This window comes from Salvelinus fontinalis, chromosome 9, assembly GCF_029448725.1.
Source record: "Salvelinus fontinalis isolate EN_2023a chromosome 9, ASM2944872v1, whole genome shotgun sequence".
NCBI classification, from domain to species: domain Eukaryota; kingdom Metazoa; phylum Chordata; class Actinopteri; order Salmoniformes; family Salmonidae; genus Salvelinus; species Salvelinus fontinalis.
Genome location: NC_074673.1, coordinates 41290153 through 41301706, shown reverse-complemented (window position 1 = coordinate 41301706; position 11554 = coordinate 41290153). Strand labels below are relative to the sequence as shown.

Sequence of the window (11554 nt, the reverse complement as noted above, 5' to 3'; positions counted from 1 at the left end):
GACACTGCAAAACATCAAACAATAGATCCTGCTGATCCATATGCTATACTTCTATAACCCATTGATGACCTTAACACCGCTATGTATATCATTTTCAACACCATTCTGTCTGACCCCCACTTCATTCCTGACAAGCAACGCATCACATTCAATATTTTCTTTCCTTTGACAACTACTCTGTTAATATACTCCACCCATGTCAAACCAGACACCCAGGAACCTAAACCCTTGAGAGAGTAGCAGTGGCCAAAGACTATGGATATACTGACAAGATGACATGCCTCTCAACCCTAACAATGGGAGTCGTTGTCCATAAAGCGGCCCGGCAGGCTGAATAGCTCCCGCCCATCCTTTCTTTGGATTGGTTGATACATTTCATTATTCAAATTATGTTTTGAATATTCAATAAGGGTTGTTGACGTCAACCACCTGTATTCAATGGAAAGAGATGCTATGCTACTAGCATCATGTCATGAATATGCATAGACATCTCAAAATATAGTGTTATTTTCTTAAAGTTACCGGGATGTCACATGTCCTACTTATATCAGTACACCCGTAACAACTTAAGCATTACGAAACTTCTATTCGATCAAATAAATCTCACGTAGCAAATAAGCCATACATTTTTTGTTGTAGACCGAAATTTGACACTCATTGACCTACAAAAAGTCCTTGCTTTGTGGACGAAACAACGAAAAGACGCCACCTGTTGGGCCTCGCTCTTCTTCTTCCTCTCTGTTGTTGATGACAAGCTGGCTGGTAGCAGGCACCACCTCCTCACTCCAATAGGGGGTGTTCTAACAAAAGCACACAGCGTGATCCAACTAGTGCCGTCTGCTGGAGAGGCGAGGTTTAGTTTACGTCTCCGATAGTGCAGTTCACAACTGCACATCAAAACCATGACCAAAACAGCCTTGGTTGGCTTTCTCACTATGTGGGTGGGAAGATATTGTTGGATACCATTTTTTTGTGAAAAGTTCAAGATAGAGCCATGGCAAATGAACTCAATCCAGATTAACAAAAACATCCAGTCAATCGCGTTGTCAAGCTGAAACGAATAGTCATGATGAAAATGATTAAGAGCCAGAATATCACTAATATAAAACTAGTTTATTGCTTTGAGTGGTGGTATACCTAATCAAAACAGAGAAATTGAGGAGTGTCAGATTATGGAGTGGGGGAAGGATGTGATTAGGGAGCTGTACGTGACCATGTTCATCACCACAGGTGATTGGCCAGTCTGGGATCTCGTCTCAGTCTTTCATCCAGAGCCAGGTATTTCTGGGGGGCTTTGTCCTTATGCCTGAAACACAACCCAAGTCATCCTTCACAAATAATCCATCAAAAGAACTATTGAAGTATGTAAACGTCTATACTAAAGCCCAGTCGTGAAAAAAATTCTATATCAATCGTAAATCAAGGCTTTGAAACTGAAACTTTTCAGTGCTTACCTGCTCAGACGCAGTTTGAGAATATGGATCCTGAACATGGCATCAGAGCAGTAGGCAAGGTATTCATCTTCATCCTCCTTGGTCATAGTGAGCTGGTTCTTCTGGTACCACTGCTGTTTCTGCTGAAGCTCCTGGGTCTCCTAAACATACAGTATGCATTACAATACATGAATAGAGAAACATTACAAAATATAGAGATACCCATCAAAATTAAACCATTATTTTTCTACCAGGAGTATTCCCAAACCTTGAACCTTTGCTTCTTTTGTTTATTTTAACATTATTGTACAGATATTTACAAAACTATTTGTTATTTTTATTCCACTTATCCTGTGCTTTGACATACCCTCTCAAAACGAGCCTGTATGAGGTTGGCCTTATCAATGAGCCGCTGCTTCAGGTCAGCCAGGCAGTCATTCCTCAGCTGTAGAGCAGCCTGTCTGGTCAGGTTCTCTGGGTCACCCAGCTGGGCCAGAAGCGGTGCTAAGAAGTCCAGCTCCTTCTCCTCCTGTCGGAGACGCTCCTCTTTGGCCGTCCGCTCCTGAACATAAGTTAGAGAGGAATTAGGTTAAGGAGGTTCCTGAGGGTCAGTCAGTCTTCTATGATAAGAGAGTGTGATGCTCACCAATGCCTCTCGGTGGCAGCGTGCTCTCTCATTTCTCGCTGTGTTGTAGATGGAGATGTGGAGCTCAATACTGCTCTCTTCTTGTTCCCTAACACCCAGTATCGCCTTCACCTAAGCAAAAATACAAATGCATATTAGCACTACCAACTACATACTGGGTATTACTTTTCTAATTCTCTCATTTTAAGACGTACTGGAAAAGGTCTATCAATTCATGCCAGAGTACCCACACAACACATGCATACCTCTTTTTCAGACTCCTTGACTCTGAGAGCAACACTCTCCTCCTCCTTCATCATATGGACTAGCATTTCATACAGAAAGAGATTCTTACTGGGCTTCTCAAATGGATCTACCTGAATGCACATACATAAAAACAATTGGAAAAACACCCTAGTTCACTCAAATGAGAACTTGTTCTCAACTTGCCTACCTGGTTAAATAAAGGTGAAATAAAAAAACAAATAACAGAAGAATATGTTATCTCAAATTGATGGTGGCGCCAGTTGTAAATGAATGTGAATTGGTTGTTGTTTAGATACTGTTTATTGTCCCGAGTGATGTCTGACCTGGAAAGTGGAGGCCATTTGAGGGGTGAAGGAGTGTGGGTTCTGGGAATCGCCTGAATCTCTGGGCTTTATGAAGTTTCTCCAAGCAGGAATAATCCGGTCGTCCTCCCGGTGGTATGTCACTTGGATCCTGTCCTCAGACACTAGAAAGATACGCTCTGCTACGTCCTCCCCGGCTGGCTTGGACCGGTCTCGATTGAATCGTTCCACCACCTTCTTCTCATAGACCATCGGAGATATCATCGAAGATGTTCAAATGTTTAACCATATATTTTCCAGTGATACAGACATGTATATGACACATAATGGTGGTGTTAAGTTTACCCAAACGGAGATATGTTTGAATTGTAGTGCAACCAATTATTATCATGTAATGTAAGCAGTATTACCTGTAAAGGGCGTTGCCCGTGGTCAGGTGCCTCAGTATTACTGGGGCCGAACACTTTGACACGTTTGCCAAAAACAACATGACGATGGTACATGAAGTCTGGTCGATCCTCGAAGGTCTCTGTCATCTCAAAGGGCATCTCGACCCGTCTGGCCAGCCCGTCTGCTCGGGCATGGCTGTAGAAGTCCATCTGACGCTCCGTCTCTGTAGTCATAGTAATATACCTGTGGGCTTGACAGCAAAACACACATTTGTCATGTATGCACTCTTGTCACTTTTGTCTACATGTTTAGATACATTATCTGATGTAAATGTTGTAACACGGTTAAGGCAGTTGTCATAAGCTGACACTAGCTGTTATGTCATGAGTATGGCAGAGTCATGTAGCCCTTATGGGAGTGGGTTCAAGTTACAGTTACTGTTTTTCCACTTTGTCCAATTTTCTAACAGTTACATTTTAAAGCGTAGCTCCGTCCAGGTCTGAAATGCTCAATAGTGACATTGCTTGTCTTCTTCAGTTCCCGTTCCTCTAGGTGGTCATGCCTGTGTTGGTACCACTCCTTCACAGTGCTGGGCTGGGTACCTACAGAAATACACCAGAGGGGGACAGGAGGGAACGGGAGTCAGTGTCTGAGGTAGGAGATAGATTAATCAGAGACAGACTCAAGTCAGAGTTCAGACACCAGAGAGAGGAGACATTATTGCTGATCATTTATCAGTATGCTGGCTTTATCAGTCCACATTTAGGACTTTTACTATAACACATATTAGGCAATCACAGCACCATGACTCAATATGTCAATAATATGCAACTCACAGTCGAGGTCTGAGTAAGAGGTCAAGCGTGTCACAAGACCATCCGGGAGGAGGTAGGGTGCAAACTTTTCCAGCTTGGCCTTCCGATACTGGATAACTTTCATGCCCCCAGGGCAGCGTGTCTCCATGTCTGCACAAAGTCACAAAGGTCACTCAGGCCAGACAGATGGAGCATGTAACATTTGATAAGGATAGGAGACATGAGATTGGGTTAGGTTGGTTAATCGATGCCAGAAGGTCCAGTTAGTTCTGTAAGATTATGAGGCTGAGAAAAGCAATGAATGACTTACCTTGTTGTGAGATGTTGATTTGATTCACCCAGGATGGAGGCATTTCAAACAACTTGGGCTCATCCACTTCTTCCTTCAGAAAAACAACAAAGTACACATGCTCATAGTAAATCATAGCACAAATATACACCCATGCATGAATTTCACTATTTATTCCCACACGGTCAATAACATAGAGGGTGTGCAGAATCAAGGGTAAAGGGCACCAGAGCAGAGTTGAGCAAGAGAGTGAGCGAGGGAGTGCGAGATTGGGATGCACCTCTTCATCATCCTCTGCCTCCTGCTGTTTTTTCATGTCAGGGATGAGAAGCAGAGATTGGCCAGTTGTGCCATAGAGCAGATACTCCCACTTCACCGCATCCCCCAGGTCGAAATTCATCTCCTGCAAAAAGATCCAGTCATTCCCCAATTTCAAAAACACCTTGTCACTAACTCTGTGTGCAAGATATAATACATGTAGTACATGCATACAGTACAAATCACATTGTCACAGACAAAAGGGCATTACTAACCGCACAGCCGAACCGGCAGTCCTGCATGTTGACCCAGTAGTTCTGATGGTTCCAGATGCTCTCTATGCCCAGGAAGCATTTGTTTGTGGTGGATAAACTCTTCCCTGTGAGTGGGTTAATGAAGAAGTTCTCTGGAACCTCCCGGTTGCCAGACAGAATGAGAACCCAGCAGTGGACCCGCAGGCCCAACAGGGGATCTGGGGGTAGGCGCTCTCGCTCCTTAGGCACATAACAAAGGGACAGTCACAGACATATAACCTGTGCTCAAACAGGGACAATACATTGACAATTAATTTGTTTCTCAGAGAGTGTTTCTGGAGTTGCCTCCATACCTCTTGGAGTCTCTCTGCCTCCTGCTGTTTCTTCAGGAGGATATCCTGTGCATCAGCCTGTCTGCGTTCCTCCTGACGCTGCTCAAAGCCACTGCGAAGGTCCCGTGGTGGTTTCACTGAGTACTTCTTCACCTGCCGCTTCTGCTCAGTAACCTTTCCCTGAAACACACAAACCCGCAGGAAAACCACAAGAGTGATGCAATTGTGCTAGAAGGGACGGATGCAGTGAAATTACATACTGTAATTTGAACATGAAATGAAAGCAGATATACCGGTTCAGTGGTACTGGAGGGCAATGTACAGGCCGTGTAGCCAGGTTGCTATAGGTCACTCACCTTAACATGTGTAACCAGTAGGGGACATTCCTGGAGGGACTGGTTGAGGAGACACATTTCCTTCACAGCGTATCCACTAACACAGTAGGCGTTGTAGCCTGCACCCAACAACATGCTACACAGCAGAGTAGAGAAATCAAAGCAGGAGCCTCTCTGAGTCTGCATCAACCAGGTTGGAGAGTAGAGGTGTCTTGGCTAGAGATAAAGAACATTACTCCTTGCATCTCTTATATACAAAAGTAAATGCACCAAATCTTTTATTAGTATTATATAATTTTTAGGACAAGCGAAGAGATGTCTCTCTCCCTTACCGGGTCAATGGGAGGATCCAGTGGCTCTAAAGACAAGAACTCTGACACAAAGCTTGCACATCCCTCCCAGCTGTACATCTCCGGGTATGAGAGCAAGGTGGGCCTCAAGGTTGTACTCACAAATTTCTATTTTGGTCATTAGAAAGGTAAGAGTGAGAAAAATGCCCATTCAAAGATGGGATGTTGGAGGAACATAGGAAGTATGGGTGTCAGTGTGCACAACAAACATGTCACAGAGAAAACAAAGTCAAAGGTGAGTGTAATTGTGAATGCTGTGGAGTTTACCTGGACTCCACACTCATTGAGTGGGCTCAGCAGAAGGGGTTTTCGGTCAGGGTAAAGGTGCACATACTGGCAGCTGAAGTTGTCGGCGATGGCAAGCAGCAGCTTTTCCTGTGGGGAGTTTTCTTTATAAGAGGTTGGGTATTGGGACAGGTCAACCTCCTGTGCCCGTTCTGGCCTGTTAGGATTGGATTTTAGCATGAGTGTTGATGCAGCTGTCTAAGCATGTAGTAAGTATGTGAATACAATAAAATGATGTATGTGAGAGCACTCTAAGTCATTGTGCAAGTAATCATGACATTGAACGTAAACATCCTGTATGTTTATCATTTTTGGTAGAAAGGCATATGAATCAATAACCATGTGCCCTAGTTAAACATGACCAAAAGTGTAACAAAAGTAAACTCACAGGGAACACGGTGTTGGGGTGATTTGTATGTTGCAGAGGGTCTCCTCTAGTTTAAGCAGTTCCTCGTTAACCTCATCCTGTTGATCCTCTTCAACTTCATCAATGGCAACCTCTTTGTCAGACTCCACTTTAGGCAATACCTCCATCTAGAAACAGCTTTTATTTAGGCATATCGATAACTAACATTCACATTTTCTCATAACTAATATAGTGGGCTGTTTATGGGTGCGTTCGTAAATTAATTTTGGCTATCTAATCCGATTTCAGAGCACTCGTTTGAGTGTGCCAGAGCGCAGAATAACTGATGAATTTACTAACACGCAACGGCCGTTGAATATGACAGGTGTCCGTAAAGGTTGGCAAAAACAATTAATTAAATTGTTACTAGCAGCAGTAACAGTCACTAACGCTCTAGATAACATTAAAAATAAAACGTCAGAGAGTTCTGAACGCTCGGATCAACCCTACTCCTCGGTCCAGTGTGCGCTCCGAGAGCGAAACTGGGGGAAATTTATGAACGGACAATCTGAAAACACTCTATATTTACGAACTGCCCAGGGCGCACTCTGACACACTGGAGGCAATTTACGAACGCACCCTATTTTGAAGTTTAGTTAACGTCAACATCCATGTGAGCTAACGAGAGCTAGCTTACAAAGCTAGCAGCGTTTAACGTTAGCTACCAAACAGATGACAGACATCCGCAATCCAGAGAATAACACATTTCCAAACTTCTATGAAGAAATATTGTACATAGCAACTATCACAAGATTAACAGTTTATTGAGAACGATAAACGTTTCTTTATGCCGGTTACCTTACTTGGATTAGACAAGATGTTTGTTGTCGTCTGCCTGTAGTTTACTGTCTATCTCCATAGTAACGGAAATTGTTTGAAGTGTTCAATTCTGGGTTCCTACCCAAGACTTCGCGCAGCTAGAGATGTAATTCTCGGAATCATGGTCGATTAAATAAAGTAACCAAGTAGCCAAATATTGAATTAATTATATTTGTTAATTATATTATTAATGGGAAATGTGGAGTTATATCACATGTGCAGCTAACAAAAATATATGGAAATGTGTGCTCTATCCAAAATTAAACCAACGGATTGAAGCATTAGACTACCGCAAAAATGGAGGCAAGTATAAAGGGAGAAGGTAGGAAATGTTTGTCTGCTCTTTATTAAATACCAAAGTTGGGTAAACAAATGAATAAAAATCGTCATAAATAGAAAAATATAGCCCATCAGTTATATGGTTTATAAATATATATTTAGATCTACGTCATTGATCTAGAGCGATTTACAGAAGGGCAATGACAGATTTTTCACCTAGTTGGCTCGGGAATTAATCCCAAACCCCTGTCCCCGCATGAGGCCTTTTGCCTCTTGGTAGGCTGTCATTGTACATACGAATGTGTTCTTAATTGACTTGCCTAGTTAAATAAAGGTTCAATTAAAAATGTGTGACTGTAACTGTGCTGCTGGCAAGAATTTAATACGTTTTTTTTGTTGCCAATGTGCAAAACAACACTTGATTTAAAACGTAATTTTTCAATTGAATTATTATAAAAAATTATTTCCACCAACAGAATGTTACAATATATATACAAAAGTATGTGGACCACCCCTTCAAATTAGTGGATTTGGCTATTTCAGCCACACCCGTTGCTAACAGGTGTATACAATCGAGCACACAGCCATGCAATCACCACAGACAAACATTGTCAGTAGAATGGCTCAGAAGAGCTCAGTGACTTTCAATGTGGCACTGTCATAGGATGCCACCTTTCCAACAAGTCAGTTCGTCAAATTTCTGCCCTGCTAGAGCTGCCCCGGTGAACTGTAAGTGCTATTATTGTGAAGTGGAAACGTCTAGGAGCAACAATGGCACAGCCACAAAGTGCTAGGCCACACAAGCTCACAGAACAAGTGCTGAAGCACGTGGTGTGTAAAAATCGTCTGTCCTAAGTTGTAACACTCACTAACGAGTTCCAAACTGCCTCTGGAAGCACATCAGTACAATAAGTGTTCGTCGGGAGCTTCATGAAATGGATTTCCATGGCCGAGCAGCCGCACGCACACAAGCCTAAGATACGCAATGCCAAGCGTTGGCTGGAGTGGTGTAAAGCTCGCTGCCATTGGACTCTGGAGCAGTGGAAACACGTTCTCTAGAGTGATGAACAGCGCTTTCACCATCTCGCAGTCCAACGGTAGAATCTGGGTTTGGCAGATGCCAGGAGAACGTTACCTGCCCCAATACATAGTGCCAACTGTAAAGTTTGGTGGATAAGGAATAATTGTCTAGGGCTGTTTTTCATGGTTCGGGCTAGGCCTCTTAGTTCCAGTGAAGGGAAATCTTAACGCTACAGCATACAATGACATTCTAGACAATTCTGTTCTTCCAACTTTGTGGCAACAGTTTGGGGAAGGCCCTTTCCTCTTTCAGCATGACAATTGCCCTGTGCACAAAGCAAGGTCCATACAGAATTTGTCAAGATCGGTGTGGAAGAACTTGACTTGCCTGTACAGAGCCCTGACCTCAACCCCATCGAACACCTTTGGGACAAATTGTAACACCGACTGCGAGCCAGACCTAATCACCCAACATCAGTGTCTGACCTTACTAATGCTGAATAGAAAGAAGTTGCACAACAATGTTCCAACATCTAGTGGAAATCCTTCCCAGAAGAGTGGAGTAGCAGCAAAGGGGGACCAACTCCGTATTAATGCCCATGATTTTGGAATTAGATGTTCGAATGAGCAGGTGTCCACATACTTTTGGTCATATAGTGTATATATATAGATAGATAGGGCATACAACCATTTCAGCTCTGCAAATTTAGCTGCTAAGAGATTTAGATAACTTATTCTGGTATTGCCCTATGTATTCAGACCCTTTGACCTGTTCCACATTATGTTACGTTACAGCCTTATTCTAAAATGGATCAAACTGTTTTTTCCCCTCATCAATCTACACACAATAACCCATAATGTCAATCCAAAAACAGGTTTCTAGAAATGTTTGCAAATGTATAAAAAAAAAAAGGAAATATTATATTTACATAAGTATTCAGACGATTTAACCCAGTACTTTGTTGAAGAATCTTGTAACATAGACGCTGGGAGTCGGGAAGCAAGTACAGGTGGTGAGTTTAATAATAAACGGAACATGTAACAAAACAAGACACACGAGTAGAGTACAGACATGAAAGGCAGAGTCAATCCTGCCTGGGGATTTGAACTAAGGGAGTGACAGATATAGGGGAGGTAATCAGTGAAGTGATGGAGTTGAGGTGTGCCTAATGATGAAGCGCAGGTGCGCGTAATGATGAATGCCAGGACTGGTAGTTAGTAAACCGGCGGCGTCGAACACCGGAGGGGAGGAGCAGGAGTAGACGTGACACACCTTTGGCAGTGATTACAGCCTTGAGGCTTCTTGGGTATGACGCTTCAAGCTTGGTGCACCTGTATTTGGGGAGTTCATCCCATTCTTCTCTGCAGATAATTTCAAGCTCTGTCAGGTTGGGTGGGGAGCATCACTGCACAGCTATTTTCAGGTCTCTCCAGAGATGTTCGATCAGGTTCAAGTCCAGGCTCTGGCTGGGCCACTCAATGACATTGAGACTTGTCCTGAAGCCACTCCTGCGTTGTCCTGTTGAAAGGTCAACCTTCGCCCCAGTCTGAGGTCCTGAGCGCTCTGGATTAGGTTTTCATCAAGGATCTTCTCAGTACTTTGTTTCGTTCATCTTTCCCTCGATCCTGACTAATCTCCCAGTCCCTGCCGCTGAAAAACATCCCCACAGCATGATGCTGCCACCACCATGCTTTACCGTAGGGATGGTGCCAGGTTTCCTCAAAACGTGGTGCTTGGCATTCAGGCTTCGTCCGAACAGAGAATCCTGTCATGGTCTAAGAGTCCTTTAGGTGTCACGATCGTCTTTGGGTGAGAGAGAGGACCAAGGCGCAGCGTGTGGAAAATACATCTTCTCTTTATTTAGAAGAGGAAAAACGAAACAACAAAATGACGAACGTGAAGCTATAAACGACTAAGTGCAAACATGCAACATAGACACAGACAATTACCCACAAACACCTAAAGCCTATGGCTGCCTTAAATATGGCTCCCAATCAGAGACAACAATAAACAGCTGTCTCTGATTGAGAACCAAATCAGGCAACCATAGACTTTCCTAAACACCTACACTGAACACAACCCCATACATACTAATAACCCCTTAAACAATACACACACCCTAAACTAGACAAAACACAAAGACAACCCACCCCAACTCACGCCCTGACCAACTAAATAAATAAAAGAAAAAAGGAACAATAGGTCAGGAACGTGACATTAGGTGCCTTTTGGCAAACTCCAAGCGGGCTGACGTGCCTTTTACTGAAGAGTGGTTCCGTCTGGCCACTCTAACATAAAGGCCTAATTGGTGGAGTGCTGCAGAGATGGTTGTCCTTATGGAAGGTTGTCCCATCTCCAAAGAGGAACACTAGAGCTCTGTCAGAGTGACCATCGGGTTCTTGGTCACCTCCCTGATGAAGGCCCTTCTCCCCCGTTTGCTCAGTTTGGCTGGGCGGCCAGTTCTAGGGAGAGTCTTGGTTGTTCCAAACTTCTTCCATTTAAAAATGATGGAGGCCACTGTGTTCTTGGGGACCTTCAATGCTGCAGACATTTTTTTGTACCTTTCCTCAGATCTGTGCCTCGACACAATCCTATCTCGGAGCTCTACAAACAATTCCTTCAACTTTATGGCTTGGTTTTTTGCTCTGACATGCTCTGTCAACTGTGGAACCTTATATAGACAGGCGTGTGCCTTTCCAAATCATGTCCAATCAATTGAATGTACCACTGGTGGACTCCAAGTTGTAGAAACATCTCAAGGATGATCAATAGAAACAGGGTCTGAATACTTATATAAATACCCCATAATGATGTTTCGTCATGATGGGGTATTGTGTGTAGATTGATGAGGGAAAAAAGTTATTCAATCAATTTTAGAATAAGGCTGTAACGTAACAAAATTTGGAAAAAGTCAACTGGTCTGAATACATTCCGAATGCACTGTAAATCTTACCAAATGTTGCTTTTTTTCTGTCAGAAAATAGACATTTCCCTCTTAGTGTCTATTTTCTGACAGAAAAAAAGCAACATTCTAGGACATTCTACTCCAAAATGAATAAAAATAAAAATGATGCTGACATCTAAAATATAATTT

General features: G+C 43.1%; 1 protein-coding gene across 3 annotated transcripts; it reads right to left on the bottom strand.

Moving 5' to 3' along the window:
• Window positions 1-1092: 1092 nt before the first annotated feature.
• Window positions 1093-7462, bottom strand: ccdc135 (coiled-coil domain containing 135). Of its 3 annotated transcripts, none has more exons than XM_055934452.1 (18): window positions 7140-7462; window positions 6324-6469; window positions 5918-6092; window positions 5633-5758; window positions 5322-5516; window positions 4987-5145; window positions 4655-4873; window positions 4402-4524; window positions 4143-4215; window positions 3854-3982; window positions 3491-3619; window positions 3038-3267; window positions 2649-2864; window positions 2325-2435; window positions 2080-2190; window positions 1801-1995; window positions 1455-1594; window positions 1093-1306 (listed from the first exon to the last, which is right to left on the bottom strand). In XM_055934452.1, the coding sequence occupies exons 2-18, from the start codon at window positions 6467-6469 to the stop codon at window positions 1222-1224; spliced, it is 2562 nt and encodes an 853-aa protein (XP_055790427.1). In that variant the 5' UTR covers window positions 7140-7462; the 3' UTR covers window positions 1093-1221. The 3 variants fall into 3 exon arrangements, with proteins under 3 accessions (XP_055790427.1, XP_055790426.1, XP_055790428.1); XM_055934451.1 differs by having other exon boundaries at window positions 7145-7462; XM_055934453.1 differs by lacking the exon at window positions 2325-2435 and having other exon boundaries at window positions 7145-7462.
• Window positions 7463-11554: the final 4092 nt, after the last annotated feature.